General features: G+C 42.7%; 1 protein-coding gene across 2 annotated transcripts in view; it reads left to right on the top strand.

The window, feature by feature from the left end:
• The window catches only part of Bnc2 (basonuclin zinc finger protein 2), a gene marked incomplete at its 5' end in the record, with an annotated part of 336,957 nt that extends 317,481 nt beyond the window's left edge, over positions 1-19,476 (top strand). For both annotated transcript variants that reach the window (NM_001106666.2, NM_001415824.1), the window contains 1 exon segment: positions 9,773-19,476. In NM_001106666.2, coding sequence (NP_001100136.1) covers positions 9,773-10,433 — 661 coding nt within the window. In that variant the 3' untranslated portion in view covers positions 10,434-19,476.
• Between the last annotated feature and the right edge of the window lie 418 nt (positions 19,477-19,894).

Below are 19,894 nucleotides of genomic sequence, written 5' to 3'. Positions count from 1 at the left end.
AGAGATGATGGACTCCCCACAAGACTCTCAGGACCTTCAAAGTGACGAATATGGCAGTCCATGATAGAAGTTTGTACTTGCCAAGAAATTAGAGTGTTAAAATCTTAAAAGGAAGTGTAGTGACCTGGATTCTCGAGGGCCGGAGACCTGTGCTCAGGAGAAGCAGGCAAGCCAAGTCAGTGGAGCAGGGAACACATCTCAGGAAAGGACGGTTCTTCTAAAGTCGTGTCACATAAGGCTGCACTTTAGAAAACAATACCTACGTTTTATGTCCTAATGCAAACTGCTTGAATTAAAACGAGAGTTGTAAATTCCTGGTAAAAAGCTGTCAGGCTGACATGTTAGTGATCTTAACTCTAGTATTTTATGGAGTTTATTACTTCTTTTATTAACTAAGGGGGAAAATGTTACCCATTCCAATTTAATTTCTTTTCTTGCTTGCTCTAATTTTTACTTTACCCTGAGAGAGAGAGAGAGAGAGAGAGAGAGAGAGAGAGAGAGAGAAAGTGCCAGCCAAGTGATTCTGTCCGAAGGCATGTAGGTTATAGCTCATGCATAGACAAATCTGAAGGCTATCTGGCTACTGTGGGGCGTGCACGTGTTCTCACGTAAGAGCACCGGTGCTACCCGTGTGGAAACACACTTAAAGAGAGACGCAAATACGTCTTAGGACACGATAAGTGAAGTTACTCCCATCACACTGATGGAACATAGGAAGGTTTTCTAGGTAAAACTGCAGAGACAGAGGTAAGAGCAGGCCCTGGGCAGGAAGGCTCTGAAGGCTGATGGCTGATTGAGGAGAGCTGCTGTAAGTCTGTCACTGAGGGGGCACTGGTGGGTCACTTTGCTCACTAGTAATTGTGTTTTACAGACTTCTAAAGCAATTGGCCCAGTCAGTCCCAATTCAATAAAAGTGGAGAGAGAGGGAGAGAGAGAGAGAGAGGGAGGGAGAGAGCACTTTTGTTCTATTTTTTACTTGAAATTATTTCATTCAGCAGTCTGTCTTTTTTATTACCAGGACTTGACATTAGCACTCCAAGCTATATTAGCATCCATTTCAACAGTTCAGTAATGGTATTAAAAAAACACTTAACTTCAACGGTGAATGGTTGTATGACAGAACCATAAAAAATCCACATTAAAAAAAAAACTTATGTATTTGTCCCAGCAAATTATTTTTCACTTGTTTAACCACTTCAAAACTATGTTCTCATGACGAGTGTTCAGAAACGCCATCTTTCCTCAGAGCATGGACTGTAGCTCCGTGGGCCTCGGGGCTGGGGGTGGGGGAGGAAGAAGGGACCTCCGCTGAGAGAGAAGGTAAAGCTGTTGTTTACCTGTACTTAGATTACCTTCCATTCATCAGCGGAGATGGAATTGGCAACCTCAGAGCACCCAAGGTGGGGTTCTTGGATCTGGGAGCCTGACTGGGATTAGATTTTGAAGCGAACACTCTCCAAACTTGGGAGCAGAGCCTAAGCACTTTGGCACTGTGGTGTGCTCATAAATGACTACATTAGGTTCTAAATTTTGATTAAACCTTCAGTAATTAATCAATGCTAGACACGAAGCAGTTGGCAAGGTCCAGAGCTGTGAACTGTTTAAGACATAAAACATTACGAAGTAATTAGAAATATGCTCCTTCAAGAGAAGGGTTGCCTTCAATAAAGACGTAAATGATAGGGCCCTGTTTATTGTGGATGTAGGCAGCCAGAGCAATATGATAAACTGCCGGAGACACACACATCAGTAATCATCCACATTATTAGCACCATTAATCATAATTCCAAAAATATGACAGCGGCAGCCAACTTTTTGACCAATTTTGCTTCTGTCTGTTGGCCATTATAACTTCGCTAATAGACCGCAGAGCCCCTTTGCGTGGACGTTTGCATTGAGAATGGAAGGTTAATTATATTTGAGCTGCTGATTTCCTCTCTCCTTGGAAAAGGCTTAGCACTTTGACAATCCCAGGAGCTCGAGGTTGTTAAACCAGTAAAAGTACTTTATTGAAATTTTCTTTGTTGGTGAGGAATGAGATGTTTCAAATGAGATATAAGCGCCAGGCTGGGGCGGCGCTAATGTTTCTTGCTCTGAAGTGATCCTTGGACAGCAAGAACTTGGTGGTTCTTTAGACCTCTTTGCCTCCCTGCTTCTAGTCTGCCAGCAGGTAAAGAGTTCAGCCACGGAAGGTGGGATGCCAGGAAACTCCACAAGTTAGCGGTAGTGTCAACCATCCGTGTCAGAAGAGCATGTTGGGAGTGGCTCGTGACAGTAGGAGCAGGAAGCAGCTCTTTACTAAAACAGTTTGCGGGTGTGAAAAAGGTCACAAACATCATCTGGATGTCTCTGCGAGTTAAAGTGTTTAGCAGGATAGGTAGGCTACTAGTGGGTTAACTGAAGTCCTCCATGTGTCAACTGGCAGGCTTGCCCGCACGTGAACACATAGGAAGGTGAGATTCTCCTCACCTGTGTTTTCAAGTTCGTGACTTTCATTTTCCACACAAAGTTCTAGATAAAGCCAAGGTGAAGTGATACAGAGAGTCCTGCAAGATGCTGTCTCTTTACGTGGGAACTTAGCCCTGGTGCCCTCTCTTAGGACCACGAAGTAACTGTTTGAATGATACAAAACACTTAAAAATCTTTCCTCCCAGAAATTATGTTCTTTTAAAATGATCTCAGAAAGAAATCAGTCCCATAGTTTACCGAGGGAAAAAAAAAGAAAACTTAACAATGGAAGACATATTTGAATGTGGAAAAAGCAGTTTATTCCTGTTATTGGTGGGAAAAAAATCTTGTAAATTGTTTAAATCAGACAAAAGAATATGGAGCAGCAGATGTGAAGGTTGTTTCTCTTTTCCAGCCCTCCGTAGATATAAAACGTAAATTTACACCTCAGATTATGCTTAAAAGAGGCTTTTCTTTCTCTTTCCCAACAATAACTCAATAACTGAACACCAGATGAGCTGCCTGGCTCAGAAATTTCCCATAGCTGTGAGAGCACAGTGTGACACTCCCCAGCGCAGTGCAACAGGTACGACGGAATAAACAGCACCCTTGAAAAGCCTCCTCCTGGATATCAGTTCTCTACTTGACCTGAGCATGCAGCACACACAGTCTCTGTCTACCCATCTGCCCTCCCAAATGCCATCGCTGTGTTTTTTATGCATTCCATTTCAATGACAAATTGTTTTCTAACCGTAGTGCCAAATTTAGTATGCAAAAGACATGTTAGCCTCTGCCAGCAAACCAATAATTCTCGCTAACATCTTCAGAGTTACAGCATTTATAAAGTTGCAAAGTGGAGTAAACAAACCATCTGTTTGGCTTTTCCATATATGTCATGCTTTCTTATTAGCATATTACGATTCATTTAGTAAACAAATTTGGTGATTTCGTTCATGTCAGAGTTAGATCGGAAGCCTGAAGATGATTAACATTCCCGGGACAAGCACATTAATACATTGCTTCCTCTGCAAAGTTAAATGGCTTCTCAAGAGAATCGCCCCTTGTTGACAAGATGAGACTGTCAATTTTGTTTGTCTGCCACGTTAGGGGCCATGAGGGGATGGCAGGCTCTGAGAGAGGGGAGTCGTGTAGGCAGCATAATTCACCGAGAATTGAGAAAAGAAGTCTAATTCTGATAAATGGTCGACCCCAATACATCCTACCTGTTATTACAACAGACGTGCCATATCTGTGCAGTAAATTAGTTAATCCCCTAAAGGGTTTGGTGGGAGCTTATCTTCAAGTGAATGATTTGAATGTAGAGGGAACTGCCTGCGTGACCAGTATGGTTGATTTGTTTTATATTGAAAAGGGTTGAAATAACTGAATTTCATATTTTGTTAATTTGCAAGAATTTGCCTAGTTCTTATTTCTTGCATCAAGTACCCATTTGTTTTGGGGTTTTTTGAGAAGTACCCACTAGAATTTTACATTGAATTTCTTCCTCCGCTTAGGGGAAGATATTCAGACTGTCTGGAGAGAGCCTTTAGTGAAAATACTGGAACAACTACAGTTTTGTTTTGTTTTTTCAGAAAGGGGGTAGTGCTAAAATGTCACTTAACTCATTTAGGTGTGAGCACATGACTGATTAATAATTAATTAATTAATTAATAATGCAGACACCTTGCAGTGAATGCAGTAGTCAGTGTCATAGCGGCCCAGCTAAGAAGTGAAGGAGAAGCAGGGCCCATCTTTCATTTCTGAGGATTTGAAGAGTGAGTTTACATTTCTGTTTGGAAGTATTTCCCTAACTAACGCCGCATTCACATCAGGCGCATGTACTTTAGTAGATTTTACTTTTTAAAAAAAAATCCCCTTTTCTGCCTTCTCCCCTCTCCTCATGCACATATCCAGCAGTTCTATATCCGTGAATTCAACCAACCACAGACAGAAAATGTTAAGGTAAATCATGATGGCCCCCAACAGCATCCAACACATAGAAACATTCTTTTCTAGTCACTATTTCCTATATGATATAGTACAACTATTTGTATAACACTTCTGTTATAAGGGAATCATAAGTACTATAGACATGACTTATATAGTGTAGGATGTGTGTGGTACCCGTGGAGATATGGTTAGCAGTTTATATAATGGACTTCTGGGAATCTGAATCACACACCACACACACACACACACACACACACACACACACACCACACACACACACACACACACACACCACACACACACACACACACACACACACACACACACACACAGATACCACCTTCTGCGGACGTACCACTATGATCATTTTAGACAGTATTGAGGATATTTGGCATCTACTTGTGGTAAATGACAAAGTAGAGCAGGGAAGTAAAAGCAAAAAGTAATCAATAGTGAAGCCTTAATTCCATTTTAACCAAAGAATGGTATAATATTAATTCACTAAGATCAGAATGCATGAAACTAATTAAGAATTAAGTTTTGGACATTTTATATAACATAGTAGCTTGATTTGTGATGTTGTGAAATCATTTTCTGACTGGCTGTCTTACTTTTCCTTTTTTTTTTTTTTTTTTTTTTTTTTTTTTTTGGAGCTGGGGACCGAACCCAGGGCCTTGCGCTTGCTAGGCAAGCGCTCTACCACTGAGCTAAATCCCCAACCCTTACTTAATTTTCTATTGACAAATACTTGTCAAAAACCCTTAATGAAGTAAGGTTTTAGTTACCTCAAAGTTCAAGGAATAGTCAATCATAGTAGGAAAGTCAGGGCAGCAAAAGCCTGAAGCAGCTGCTCGAATTGCATTCAGTCAGGAAGCAGAAACGATAGATGCCTATGTTCAGCTTACTTTCTCCTTTCTATGCAGTACAGCCTAGGGAATGGAACCACCCACTGTAGGTGAACCTTCCCACTTCAGTTAACCTAATTAAGATAATCCCCACATACATGCTCAGAGGCCCATCTCTTAGGTGATCCTAGATCTCCCTAGATATTAGGTTAACAAGTGGCAGTAACTATCACATGGCCTCCCTCAGATTTTTTTAACCTAATCCATTTCTTAAAAATGAAAACTAACAACAAAACCACCAATTCTTCCTCTGTATTGCAAAACCAAACTCAAACTCTGTTTTTGTTTCAATTTTTGCTTGTAAGGCATTGCATTAGCTCACCTTGGGCATTTGAGCAAGAGGAGAAAATAAAAACAAAGCCCAGAGCACTTGCTTTCCCTGTCCTCAGGCTTCTTTGTTTACTTGGTGGCATTTGATGTATCTTCTGTGCTCTGAGATTGTACTGGTCAGGTTTCCTCCAAGAGACAGGAAAGTTCAGGGCATGACACTTTAGTCCAGTGACAGGACTTTCAATCACCATTCAAATAAGACAGAAGTGTAGGTTTTAATACCCTGCCCTGGATCTAAAACCTTGTCACATTTTGATTTGTGTGTGTGTTAGTTTTGCCAGATTCGATGTTGAAGGCAGACATTCAGAGAATGTTTGTAACTCTGTGAGCCCAGGTTAGATGAGTGTTTTGAGCCTACATTATTTGAAGTGCCTTGAACTCTACTAGAGTCTCCATCTTTGCCGTGTCACCAATGCCATCACACAGACACAGGGGAAATGCTTCTGTCTCATGACTCTTCTGCACTGGGTTGGGGAGAACTTGTGCCAGACTTGCATGTACTGACTGGATACCACCTTTTTGTTCTCCCATGGGCTGGCTTACAACTCATCGGTATTCTTGAGAGTATGGGCTAAAATTTAGGCCAGTGTATGAATTCTTACCTTTGTGCTCATGAACTCTTTATCTCAGTCCTTTTTTTTTGTATGTGTGAATAATCTTCTTCTTCATAGCTATATCACCTGCTTACTCAGGGCAAGCAGAAGCAGATTTTTATATTCCTCATGTTCTTAGTCTATACCTTGACAGATTATTAGTCTTCTCTTCTGAAGGTAAGTGTTTGGAGCACTGGATTTCTTTCTTTCTCAAAAACAAGCATGTGTATATCCTTGGATAACTGGTCCTTGTGCTGGGGACTTCCTATTTACAGCACGCTGTGGCCTCCGCCCTGTCTTGGGCTTCTTTTCTCTCAGCATCTGACTGTGAGTAGTGAGTTCTTTCTGTCTTTCTTCCCTTCACCTCTTCAGTTTTGCTGATTCAATTAAACTTGTAATATTCTTCAAATTGCTATTAACCTCGGGTCTTTGAATCTCATGAGGACAGTATTTTTTACGACAGCCAGTGGTTTGAACTGACCGATTAGAGGTTCTGACAATAGGTCTTCGTTAGCTGCCTTCTCTCGTTCTGTAGAGGGAGAACTCTAACCTGAGGGACAGGACCAGTAGTGTCTGCTAAAGAACCTGGGTCAGCCCACTTTCCTGCTCTTGCTTGTCCTCTTCCAAACCCAGCAACACCATGACAGTCGGGGACTCCCAAGTCCAAGGCATGGGGCTGAACCAGCAGGTTCCCCCAGCCCGTTCTCCTCACCCCTTTCCATGTGTTTTGCATATGGCATTTGGGAAGATTATTAAACAAAAATGAAATAGATTAAGAAATGAACGTGGAAGAATCAATTCTCTTGAACTGTGGTTGCATAATGGAAATCGACTGCCGTGAATGAACCCATGCACTGAAGTTATGAACGGCAGAGTTAATGCACTGCTATGAGTTCATCTTTATTATTACATTACACCTGAATCAATTGATAAAGTAGCTATTTTTTTTGTAAGCGAGGGATGGCACTTAATTGAATAAAAGTCAATGTAATTATATTAGCAGAGGCCAACAGTACTGCTGACAGCGGAAAAGGGACACTGTTGCACGGAGTGCCAGAGCTGGTCTTCACATTTCTGCACATCGTTTGGTTGACAGATATTGAGGGCTGGTACATCATCTAATTAGATTACAGGCCTCTTCTGCTGCATGTGAGGAATGAAGAGAAAAAAAATCCCTTCCTGGTAACATATCAGTGGAGATGTGTAAATTCACAAGTCATCTTATGGCAGAGGCGTCCCTCTGGGTGATTAGTGTACCCTCTTGTCAATGTTAATTTATTCTCTTCTATTCGGTCTGTCTTGATGTAACGTTTGTGTGTCTGGCTGCTGTTTTCTCAGCAGCGAACCTAGGAGGCAGTAACTGCGGATGTGAGAGAAACAGCGCAGAGGTCTAGGCTACAGTCAAATGTGTGCTTAGGAAACTAAGAAAGGGTGGGTGTTGAAAGTAATGAGTGACAGTAGGGGTTCATGAGCTGCTTACAGTTGGCAGATTGCTTTATCAATAGAGGAGTGACACACACTTTAACTATTTCCACGTTCCTTCCTTCTTGTTAAACCCTAGTGGTGTGTGTCTCCCCCACATGTCATTGTAACAACTTCACAGTAGGCATTTTCTGCACTCTGCTTAGCAGCCTACACTTGAGTCACCTGACACCAGGGACAAGTGGCGGGGGGACAGGGGGTGGGGGTGGTGTTGGGGGGAGAGAGGGTGAGTGTCAGAACAGGACCGTTGTGGCAACGTCTGTTTATCTACATTCATACATCCACACACTGCATGCATCTGCTTGGAACTCATTTAATAGATGGTGCTGATACTGTGAATTTGATTTTAGCTAATTTGATTTATGGTTTTTGAAATATTCAGGTGATCTGAAAATCAAGACTACATACAGATGATCACTTATGACAGAAAATAATTTTGTGATCAGACAATTTAAATCCCTATTTTATTGTTTAAGTTTTTAAAAACCGGATGTCTAGAATGTGAATTTGTTTTCTCTCTCTCTTTCTCCCTCTTTCTCTCTCTCTCTTTCTCTCTCTGTCTCTCATTCTTGCTTTCTTTTGTGATCGATTTAGCAAAAGATTAGAAAGCTGATCTTATTGTCACAAGGTAAGCTCAGCCTTCCCGAGTGCAGTGCGGAGAGGGCTGCTCCCTCTGCCTCCCTCAACCCGGAGTGCTGATTGTCTTGTGGGGAAAGGTGGGAAGCCTCTCCCTCCTTTCTTGTCCCTGAGGCACATACCTCTCACACTTCTCTAGGAAAAGTTAGCTATACTTGATCCCAATTGAAGTGACTTTCCATTATGAGTAGGAGGTCTCATAAACTTAATGCTGGCCATTTAGGTCGTTACTGCTATCACAATTAACTTCTCTAAGATGCCCAGCTCCCATTGTTGGGAAGTTTTACTTCTTGTTTCTATGTCACTTTATTTTTTGGAGGGTAGCTTTCAATTTAGGGACTTGGCAAACGTCTGAGAGTTTGCAGGTGGAGAGAGGTATATGCCCAAGGGCTTTAAAAGTCAATGGGGGTTGTAAATACAAAGGCAACGTTTTTCAGATAAACAGTGACCTGGGCTTTTCAAGTGAGGTCCCATAGATGCTCTGGGAATGAGTCTTCCCCCTTTTAAACACAAGCAAAGCTTTCCATGAGGTTTTGCTTGTCAAAGTAGGGGTTCTGTTTGTCAAATAAAGGGAATATATGTCATTGTGCTTGATTTTTTTTTAACTCACTGTGCATTAATTTTATCCTTCTGGAATTTTATGGGGGAGGTAGGGGGTTTATATTTTAGAAAATAATTTGTCAGCTTACGTTGTAAAGAATTAAACCTTGAAGTAGGATTATTTTATGAAGATGGTTCAATACTAAAATGTATTTAAAAGTAACTTTTGAAAACAAAAATACATGTATTTTGCTATTAGATTTAACTGGGATTCCAAACAGGTTTGAGAAAGGATCTCTTAACTATTTGAAACCACTAATTTGCTAAGACTTTTTTTTAACTTTAAGTACAAAATAGAGGAGAGTGAGGATGAGATTTTTTTTTAAGTGAAACCTAAATTATGTAGACCATTTACTATTTGAAAATGCTAATTGTTTTACACAGTATTCACTACACCAGAAACGGTTTATTTGCTGTTATTTTCCAATTTTAAGTACATTTAGACAAGGAGAGAATTTCCATTCTTTTACCTTGGTTCATGTTTATTCTCCTGCGCTTATTAAGTATATAAGCTGCCTTGTACGTGGTCCTCTGTGGCTGACGCACTAACGGAACAGCCATTGAGAAAAGAGTGCCAGGGTTTGCATTCATCCTGCGCTTGAAGAGCTTATTCATAAAAATTACGTTAATGGAGAGCCCTCCTTCTGCACCTCCCACCTGCACTCACTCCCAGTTCCCGAGGATGGAGGGGATGCTTGCTTTTCTAACGGTGTAATTAGGAATGAACGTGCTTATTTGGCGCTTAATGAAAGTTGAATCAATTTTAAAATGCTCTCCTTTTTCTCCCCTCCCCACCCCCGTGCCCCCCCTTCCCTCTTGTTTTCCTAGACACAGTGCCAACATAAACCTGCATCGTAAACTGTTGACCAAAGAACTCGATGACATGGGCCTGGACTCATCGCAGCCTTCCCTTAGCAAGGACCTCCGGGATGAATTTTTGATGAAGATCTATGGTACCCAGCACCCTCTGGGGCTCGATGTCAGGGAAGATGCCTCCTCTCCCGCAGGGACGGAAGACTCCCACCTGAATGGGTATGGGAGGGGCATGGCAGAGGACTACATGGTCCTTGACCTGAGCACCACCTCCAGCCTCCAGTCCAGCAGCAGTATCCATTCCTCCAGAGAATCCGATGCAGGCAGCGACGAGGGGATTCTTCTTGACGACATTGATGGGGCGAGTGACAGTGGGGAGTCCGCTCACAAGGCTGAGGCCCCCACCCTCCCCAGCAGCCTTGGGGCCGAAGTTTCAGGATCTCTGATGTTCAGCAGTTTGTCTGGGAGCAATGGTGGGATCATGTGCAACATTTGCCACAAAATGTACAGCAACAAGGGGACCCTGAGGGTCCACTACAAAACTGTGCATTTGCGAGAGATGCACAAGTGCAAAGTCCCCGGCTGTAACATGATGTTCTCCTCTGTGCGAAGCCGAAACAGGCACAGTCAGAACCCTAATCTCCACAAAAACATTCCCTTCACTTCAATAGATTAGTCCCAGAGCGGACTCTCCAATGCCAGCTCTCACCAGATGGCCTACATGTTTGAACTGCCATAGCCAGTGTGTGCTTCCATAGCGGGGCACATGTGTGTGTACATGCGTATGCCTCTGTGTCTACACTTGTGCACACACATTTTCTTTTCTTTAGATAAAAACGATAAATACTAGGTGCTTTTGATTTTTTTTCTTTTTCCTTTATAGTTTTGGGAGAGGGTGGATCTTTTGCTTGGGGTAAAAACAGAGTGTCCCTTTCAGTACACACACACACACACACACACACACACACACACACACCACAACACACAAAGCGTGCAACTAACCCCAATTTTGATAGAATAATTCTTGGTCTTCTCCAAAGAGACATTTTGTTGTACCTATGACTGTTGCCTGCAAAAGAAAAAAAAAACAAATAAAGAAATAAATAAATAAAAGGGGAAAAAAGAGAAAAGAAACAAAAAGGAACTTCTTATAGTTGTCTTTTGTGAACTTTAAGGTTTTGAGAGAATCCTTAATTAAAGCATGGCAGATTCACCTGTACATATTTAGCCTCGAGAGGCCAACGATGTAAAACAATTGTATTGATGGTTGTTAAACTCTTCTTTAATTTTGGCAGTTACACCCAGATGTTAGATATGCAGGAAATAAATAGTTTGCTGGCTAGTTCTATTCATTTCTGTTAGCATTGATGCACATTTTCTTAAAAAAAAAAACAAAAAAACAAAACATGGTCTTGTTTTTTCCTACCTGTTATAGTGATAAAGTTGTGCTAGCATGCTTCACAGCACAGATCGGATTTTTTAAAATGTCCTGTACTAGTACATAAATCCAGTCATGCACTTTGACACACTACAAGGGGATGCGTAAGATCCATGCTTCTTTTTACCCGTAAACTATCGCCATACTTCAATGAGCATCTTTCTTTTAAAAACAACCCACTCGAATAAAAAATGTCTGGTCAGTAAAGGGCACAAATGCCGAACAAAGTACTAATGTTAACACAAAACTGCCAACTTTGCACAAATTTTCAGAAAAGAAAATATAATTAGTCACTCAACATAACCTCATGCCAACTTCTTGGCCACCAGAAAACTGCACACACACACACACGCACACACGGTGATTCTTTTGAGTGCCGAATTTATTAGAATCAACATTGCATCTGTCCTTCCTCTGTACACATTGAGTCACAGAAAACAAAATACCGCCGTGTGAAAGACCAAGGCGTTTCTTTTGTAGAGGCAGGATAATAATTCGGGGACACAGTAGCCCAGATTACTCACTAAAGGAGCAAGACTGCATAAGAGACTGAACACTCATTTTCTAGTCCCTCACCCTTAACCTTTGGAAAGAAAGACACTCCGAGCTGGGTTGGTCTGTTGATTGATTGTCACAAATTCTGCAGTAGTGTCACAAGTCAGGCTGGCTTAACAGTTTCCAGCAGCTCCTGGAGGAGGCTCTGAGTACACACGAGCTGAACCTGACTTGAGCAGCACTCTTCTCCCCGGCAGCGGAAGGAGAGAGGAAGACAGGGTGTCCCTGTGTAGTGTTCCGTGTTTTCCCCACACGAATTTGTCAGAGAGAAGTGAAAGGAAGCCCGAAACCAAGCATGGAGAGTGAGAACAAGGGGGCGGGGGTGGGGGCTGCTCGGAACCTTTCTGTTTTGTTTTGTTTGTGATGTTTACACATGTTGCCTGAGCTGGTTAACCACATTGGCAGCCTCAGCTGCCACAGCATACTGACTAAATGAGGAGACTTACTCAGCTTCATATGTAGCTAGAGTTGTGGGGTGTGCTTGTGGGCTGGGTTTTTTTTTAATTGTCTTTTTTTTCTTTGGGGGAGGGGAAACGTCGGGGGTAAACACTAGTATTTTGTCAACCTACCTAATAGAAAGAGAATGTATTTCTTTTTTTCATTTCATGGCCTCAAACATTTCTCCCATCAGTCTAAGACTTAGAAATGCCCTTCGTTTCAATTTTTTCATAGCATTTCCATTTTCCGTGTTTCGTAAGTTCTTTCTGTGTTGCCATCAGCATTCAGTTGTGTTACATTTGCCAAAGGAAGCTGTTGATGTTGTCTTGTCGTCATTCCTGTGCGACTTATTGTACCTCACCATATTTATTTTTTTCCCCAAAATTAAGGATCATTCATTGGGGGTTCCGGATTTTTTTATTTTCTTTTTTAGAATTTCTGAGCAGTAGACTATTAGAGATAAGCTAAGTGTTCCTAAAGCTTTGTCTTTGTCTCCTTCTGAAGATGCCGCGGGCTCTGCTCATTTATTTCCACCTTGAGGAAAGTCCAAAAGCATTTGCAGGACAGAAGAAACTATAACACTCCAGTCTGTAAATGCCCAGTGTTTACGGTAAAAGCTGAGGAATTAGTAACTGTCTCTGTTTCCTTGTCCCTTTGAGTTTTCCCAAAGCCCAGTCACTGTGTTTTGTTGTCCTGTTAAACCAAACAAACGTGCGCCTTCGTTTTATAACATGCGAGACTCTGTACAGTATGTTTGTGAAAGATCGAACTAGAGTAATGAACGTGTTTGCAAACATCTGGCCATCTCAGCCTTCTCTGTGTTGCGCTGCAGCCCTTACCCAGGGCTGGATTCAAAGGGGATTGAGACACATTGTTAGAATCTCAGCAGAAATTGTGGAAACTGTGGTTTGGAGTTATGTGTGTGGGGGCTAAACTACACCTTGTTTTCCGAACATTAGTAAGCATCTGTGTTTGAACAACCATCAAGTGTTACGTTCATAGAGATGTGAGGATTCATCTCTACAAAACTCAGTGTTTAAGTCTAAGTGAATGTCAGGTAAAATGTCAAACGGTTGTCAAGTGTGAGTCACCGAGCTCTCAGGACGTCACGTCAGCCTGCAAACCAGGCCCAGGAGAAGCCTTTATCACTTGCTACCCACCTGGCTAGTGTACTGGAGTAGTAAGATTGAAGAAGTTGTTCTCACTAAGAAAGCAGAGTGTGTTGGGGTTGGGGATTTAGCTCAGTGGTAGAGCGCTTGCCTAGCAAGCTCAAGGCCCTGGGTTTGGTCCTCAGCTCCGGAAAAAAAAAAGAAAGCAGAGTGTGTGCCAATTTGACAATGGCACTAGTTGCCGGGCAGCTGGCAGTTTTTTAGTGTCCCCTTCTTAGCCACTACTTTTGTGCCTCACATCCCCAATGGTTTGGGTAGCCTCTTCACAACCACGTGTTCCAATATAAAGCCTGTTTGCGTAAAAGGAATGGGGAAGTAGGTGGGTGTAGGAGATGAGATGTTTAATTGTGAGGTGTACAGTTGTGCTCCCACAGTATGGCTTGTTCTTGGGTGTGCCTGAGTACAGCGTGTTCATCCAACCGGTGTTTCTCCTGGATGGAGGCTCCAAGGCTTGCATGCAGATGATGGGATGGAGAGACCAGTCAAGCTCTGCCCATTCCGACCCGTTTATCTGTTCACAAGTTTCCTGTCCCTCGACAGTTTCTAGCTCCATCCACCCATTTCTAGCTGACAGTTAATAGGAACATAAGTCTTCATCCAAGTAGCTTCCTCCCATTTGATTGATTTTTGCCCAAGTTGCATCATGAGTACAGAATTAGGAAACATTAGTTATGCATGTTCTCCAGCTGATGTTGAAGTATACTCTTTTGATCACTTTAAACTATGTTTTTTGTAAATATTAGAAGGGTTGTGTCCACTTTGGGGAATATCTGCATGCTGTGGAGGGGACGGAAGAGAGCACGGAAAAAGATGACAAGTAATCTGGCTTTGAAATTGTGGGGAAAGAGCCCGACACTCTTCTGCTAATAATTGTACTGAAGTAAACCAGCTCTGTGTAGCCCATCCCCAGTCTTAGCACAACTGCCCTGGTCAGTCCGATTCTTCTTACGGTTTAAACGTAGAAACATTTTCCTTCTCAACATGACTAGCCTCTTTCTAGAAATCAGTGTCACTGACCTAGCGGTGTGACTTCTTTGGCCATGACTCTCCAGTAAAAGGAGGGAGACATCTAATGAGTTGCAGCTAGTTAGTGCACACCTTGTTCGGAAAGAGACGGTCTGAGTCTCTGAAGAATGAACTGGCTGAGAAGCACGCCCCCATTGGACTCGGGAGAAGGCGTACGTACCACGTCATAAAGTGGAGTCTTTCTCGTCTCGGTCTGTGTACTCCCGTAGATACATGCCAGGCACATAGATGAGAATGAGGGCGGGCCCTTGGCAGTTCAAACACAGACAAGCCAATAATCAGACTGAGATGGACAGCACATACCTGAGAAGCCCTTGACCACATCAAGTCTGCCGGCATTGTGTTAAATGGGATGACGGTAAATGGAGTCCACCTGCCCTAAGACTTGTAGCATCTGCTATTGTAAAGGACCGAGACGCCCAGACAGACGACTTCCATCCGGGACCACACCCTGCTGTTCAAAGCTTTTTAAAATTATGACAGATTTAATTACTTTGCCTTTCTCCAAACTAGAAATATTTAAATTAGTGGATTTTTCTCTATCCCAGTCTCTGTTTTTAGCAGGAGGGATCTAACTGAGTAAAGAGGGCAAGAAAAGGCAGAACACAGTAAACAACTAGCAGAAATGCTGGAGAGGCTGCAGTAGAAAAGACAGAGAACTGCCTCTGGTCCTGGCTTGAGTGTAGTCGGAAATGAAAACAGCTAATGCCCTACAAGTGTTTGTTCAGGAGAAGAATCTAAGTCAGCTCCGCCTTGTAGTGGGTGCCAGTGCATCCTCAAGTATCCCGCAGAGTTCCCTGTGACCAGGTGAGTCACTGCTTAAAAATATATTTAAGATGTTCCTTAGGGGTCAGAGTAGTCAAAAAAGGCAGGTGTGAATTTGGGGGGTGGGCTGGTTCTATTATTTTTGAGTGAGAAGTAACGGCCAGCGTTCCCTTGGGACCACAGAGACAAAGGAGTCACCTAGGTTAAAAGGCCAGTGAGCAAACCCACACTTCCAGTGGCAATGAGAGAGGGAGGAGATGCACGTGCTCTCTCTCTCCATGTGCTGCAGCATCCTAGAACGTTGTGTTCACAAGACCATGTGGCTGATGGTCTTGTCATCACAATGGAAGCTGAGTCACAGAGGTAACTAGTTTCATCTTTCCCTCAGAATTGTATCATTCTTTCTCCTGTTAAAATGTATCTGATACATCCCAGGCTTATGTCCACCCACCCTGCCATCTCAGAGAGCTCGCCATACTGATACTCCACAGCTCCCATTTTTATAGATGACAAGGATCCTGGTCCATGCTCTTCCCCATACATTCCGCCTCCCTCCTGTGCACTTATCCTCGGTCTTCCCACAATTTACACAAAAATTATTTTTACAACCCTTCTGCAATAATTGGATGACAGATACTGTCTTTTGAGCATTTGTCTCTTAAAATTCCAAATGCCTGATAATAGGGCTTTAAAAGTCAGGCATTTTTTTGCAAGTACGTGTGTGTGTGTGCATATATATACATATATGTATACATATATATGTGTATATATGTATGTATATATACACTACGCGCGCGCGCACACACACACACACACACTTGAAGCAGCACACTACAGTTATCAGAAGACTATATTCTTCTCCAAAGTATTCCTGTACATTCGTTTGACCTTTACTGCAGGGGAAAAATCATACAGGGTTCAGGACAAGACTCAGTTTGTAAGAAATAGCGGACCATTATAAGGAGGAAAGGCAGAAGCCAGAGCTGAGCAGCAAGGAGCTTTGGTTCAATCTCCCCTCATATCTTTCTAATAACTTACTTGTCACTTTATTACCTTCCAGTAATGTGAATGCTGCTGACAAGACTGTCACACTAACAGCAGACAACACCCTCTCCGCTCCAGCCCCAGTTCTCCTGGCTACTTATTGCCCTGGCCCTGAAGGGACACAAACTAATAGTGTGCTTTCCAGTTCAGCACTTGGCCATCAAATATAAAAGGATGCGTAATTGCCTGTTTATCCCTGGTGAAGGGGAAATTGAGTAGAGGGCCAGGCTTTCCCACCAGTTGCCTGCTGCACACTATCATTCACAATCAGCCTGCCTCCTCCATCTCTCCTGCCTTTCTGTCATCCCCTCTCCCACCTCCCGGTTCTTTCCTCTAAGCACATATGCTCAACCACTGTGTTTTTAGGAAACTGGTGGCCGCTTCCGTGTGCTCTCCCCAGCTATTAAGTGGACAGATGATTTCTTACATAAAGGGTCAGTAGAGAGTTGCTGTCTGACTGCGCTCTGTTGCTCTGCGGTAGTAATTCAATCCCATGCCCATCCATTTGGGGAGTGTTGGGTGTGCTCGTGCAATTAGAGAAAAATTTCCCCGCACAAATAGGAGGAGGTTGCCCATGTTCTGTGATTAAAAGGATTAAAATACTTCAATTCCTGGTCAAAAAGGAGTGTGTGTGTGTGTGTGTGTGTGTGTGTGTGTGTGTGTGTGTGTTCATGCACGAGCGTGTGTGTTGTAAACAAGCTGCTTGTGGATAGTGGCTGGAAAACACTGTTTGAGGAAACTTAAATCTTTGGCATTAAACCATTTGCTAAGTGTACACATGTATCTTTCAATAACAGACTCCAAATCCATATTTAACAAGATGGATGAACCTTTGTTTGCCAAACTGAGCTGACAATCAGAATAAAATAAGGCTCTTATTCTTTGAACCTTAGCCATTAAAACAGTGAGGATCTTAAATTTGAAAGGCAAATTCTCCACTTTAGGAATTTGGGAGAGGTACAAAGATCATGTGAGTTTTACAAAGTCAGAGAGCAGAGGCCTGAGGGACAGATAGTGAGAATGTTAGGTCCCAGAATACCTGGACCCAGATAATGTGTCCTGTTGGCTATTTCTGGGTACAGGGCGACTTTGAAGGTGGTTCAACAGTGGCTAGTTTTGGTTAAATGAAATGGGGGCTGTATTAGCACACCTTATGCATGGCTGAGGGATATTCTGCTCTCTTCCAACTCCTACGGCAGACCCTGCTATGAGCAGTCACCCTCCAAGTAAGGTTTTAGTCAACTAAGAGTGACCAATGGAGGCACGTCTTTGTTGTAGACTTGCAAGGAAAGGAAGTCAGATTTTGGAACAAGTAGCATCAGGTCTATGTTGACAACGCTGTGCTAAGTCACTTTGTGAACTGGTCTGAGGCTGAAAAGCAAAGCACTTTGAAAAAGGACTTTGGGTCTGAGTAAAGACAGTTTGTTGACTTTTTCTTTTAATTTCCCTCATGTGTATTTATAATAAGCAGTTACCAAACATCTTAATAAAGATGTAATTAAAAACGCAGTTGCCAAAATTGCACAAATTCTGCAAGCTAAGACTAGCTTTGTCCCCCAAACTCTGAGTAACAGGGATACATAGGACATTTTATAGTCATAATGCTTTCTTTAGCTAAGAATTGTCGAAGGGAAGGAAGAATGGAAAATGGTATTTTAACAGAAATGGAGAGAAGTAGATAGTATAAAAGTATATTTCTTCAAGATAGAATCTAAGTGCTATACCAAGCTTTTATACGGCTTCCTGTTGCCAAGTGTGCTGCTGACTAAATACACCGCTGAGATGGCAAAGGCATCCATTATTAACCGGCTCTGCCCACTTCTGTTATGGAATCCAAGGGTAAGAGGATGCTCTGGGGAGACCCCTGGGTGTGGGAGAAAGCTCTACTCTGCTGGCTCTGGAAAGGTTTTCGAGAAGGTGAAAACTGCAGCCCTTGCGGTGTTCTCCCACCCAGCCTGCAGGGTGAACTGATCTGGACTGTCTTTGTGGCACTAGCTTTCTTGCCTCTTCTTTGCTAGGAGACAAAGCATCCCCCTCGTCACTCCTGAATCAGTGCAGTAGCTTGTGTACCCTGATTCACAAGGCACGATGCTCCTGAACTCCTGGCCAGTGTGCTGAGTTAATAGGTTCACTTGAGAGGTATAAACCAAGACTGACTGTTTATTCTTTTAAATTCATACTCTGCTTGGAGCATTTTTGCATGTCTTTGTACAGAGTCCTTCATTCTTCTCATTGCCTGTCTTGCTCTCCTCTGCTTCTCTCCTACCCTCACCCTTGCCCTTTGCCCTCCTAATGTTACCCACTCCCACAAAACAAATAAATCTTTTCTAGGGCAAGTGGGTAGAACACTCCCTCCTTTGGCCTGGTTTTGATCACTTTGGATATGTATGTGTTCTACCCTGCCCAGGTTTACATAACATGAATTAAGCAAATGAGATGTTCTAGTAGTATGTATTAACAAGATAGGACTAGGATTTCTTGTATACAGTACACTCACTTTCCTGTGCAAATTTTGGTTCTCCTGTCTCAAGAGGAAACTTCCCTCATCCCACCGGTGCCAGTCTCAAGAGTTGTGGGAGAGCTCAGTGTGGATCAGGGGGACAAGGAATACAGGGAAACTGGGCAAGACTTGGGTCTGTGGGTTGTGGCGAGGTCACTCCCTTGGCTAAGAGAATATGAATCCCCCCAATTCAAACCCTCTGGTGCATCTCTAAGAATGAAAGTATTAGACTCAGCTTTTATATTCCATACCTAATGGATATGGATATATCCTTTATCCATGGAGGAAGGAAGTTGAAATATCTTGAGGGAAAGGAATTGCTAACCAGATATGTCCCTCGCTCACCTAGACTTTAGGGGTTTGGTCTTCTTTGTTTCTAGTCTCATTTGCATCAAGGTCTCTCCCACCAAGCTTGTGGTAGAACCAAAATCTGTATCAGGAAAGGCAACTGCACCAAGAGATGTGACAGCTTGCATCCCCGACCTAATAATTGTGACGTCGGTACCTTCATGAATACTGTATGTATTTTAATCGAGGGTTTTGTTTTTGTTTCACTTTGTGGTTTGTTTCTATTAGTAGTCTAAGGTAATTGAAATTGTTTATTTACTATTTCCTCTGTTGTATTTTCTGTACTATAACTGTCTACAGTATGTCTTTTGCATAAAATGCATAAGGGTTTGGGGATGTAAATGGAATTTTATTCATATTTTGTCCAAATACCTCTTGTAATTTGTATCAAAATTCTTGTACAATTTTTATATTAAAGATTTATCAGTCACCGAAAGCTTCTGGCCTTTTGACTTGAAGAAAGCTCAGTGAGCCCGAGTAGCCTTTCAGAGCTCTGCCTGTGGGGCCCAGTGCCGTCCAACCTATTTCTTGTTGCCATCGGCTAACTTAGAGCCAGTCTCCCGTGGGGACTGGATCATGGTATTATCAATGGATTTCTCAGAAGACCACCTCATCTCCTGGTCAGATTCTAAAGCTGGAGTGGAGCCACAGAGACCTAAGCCGGACCCAACAGAGCCAGGCAGACATTACCCCAAAGCTTCCTTAGCAAACCTCGCTCTTTGGGGTGCCTCTTCTATGTCTTTCCAGGGAGTCCCCCCTCCCAAAGCCTTTGTCCTACTTTTCTGAGAAGAGGAAGACACAAGGAAGAACTCTGGTCTTTGTGCTAGAGCTTTCTGCACATGCAGTTCTCCCCT

The sequence above is a fragment of the Rattus norvegicus genome, chromosome 5 (assembly GCF_036323735.1).
Source record: "Rattus norvegicus strain BN/NHsdMcwi chromosome 5, GRCr8, whole genome shotgun sequence".
Lineage (NCBI taxonomy): Eukaryota > Metazoa > Chordata > Mammalia > Rodentia > Muridae > Rattus > Rattus norvegicus.
This window is presented reverse-complemented; position numbering and strand designations above follow the sequence as displayed.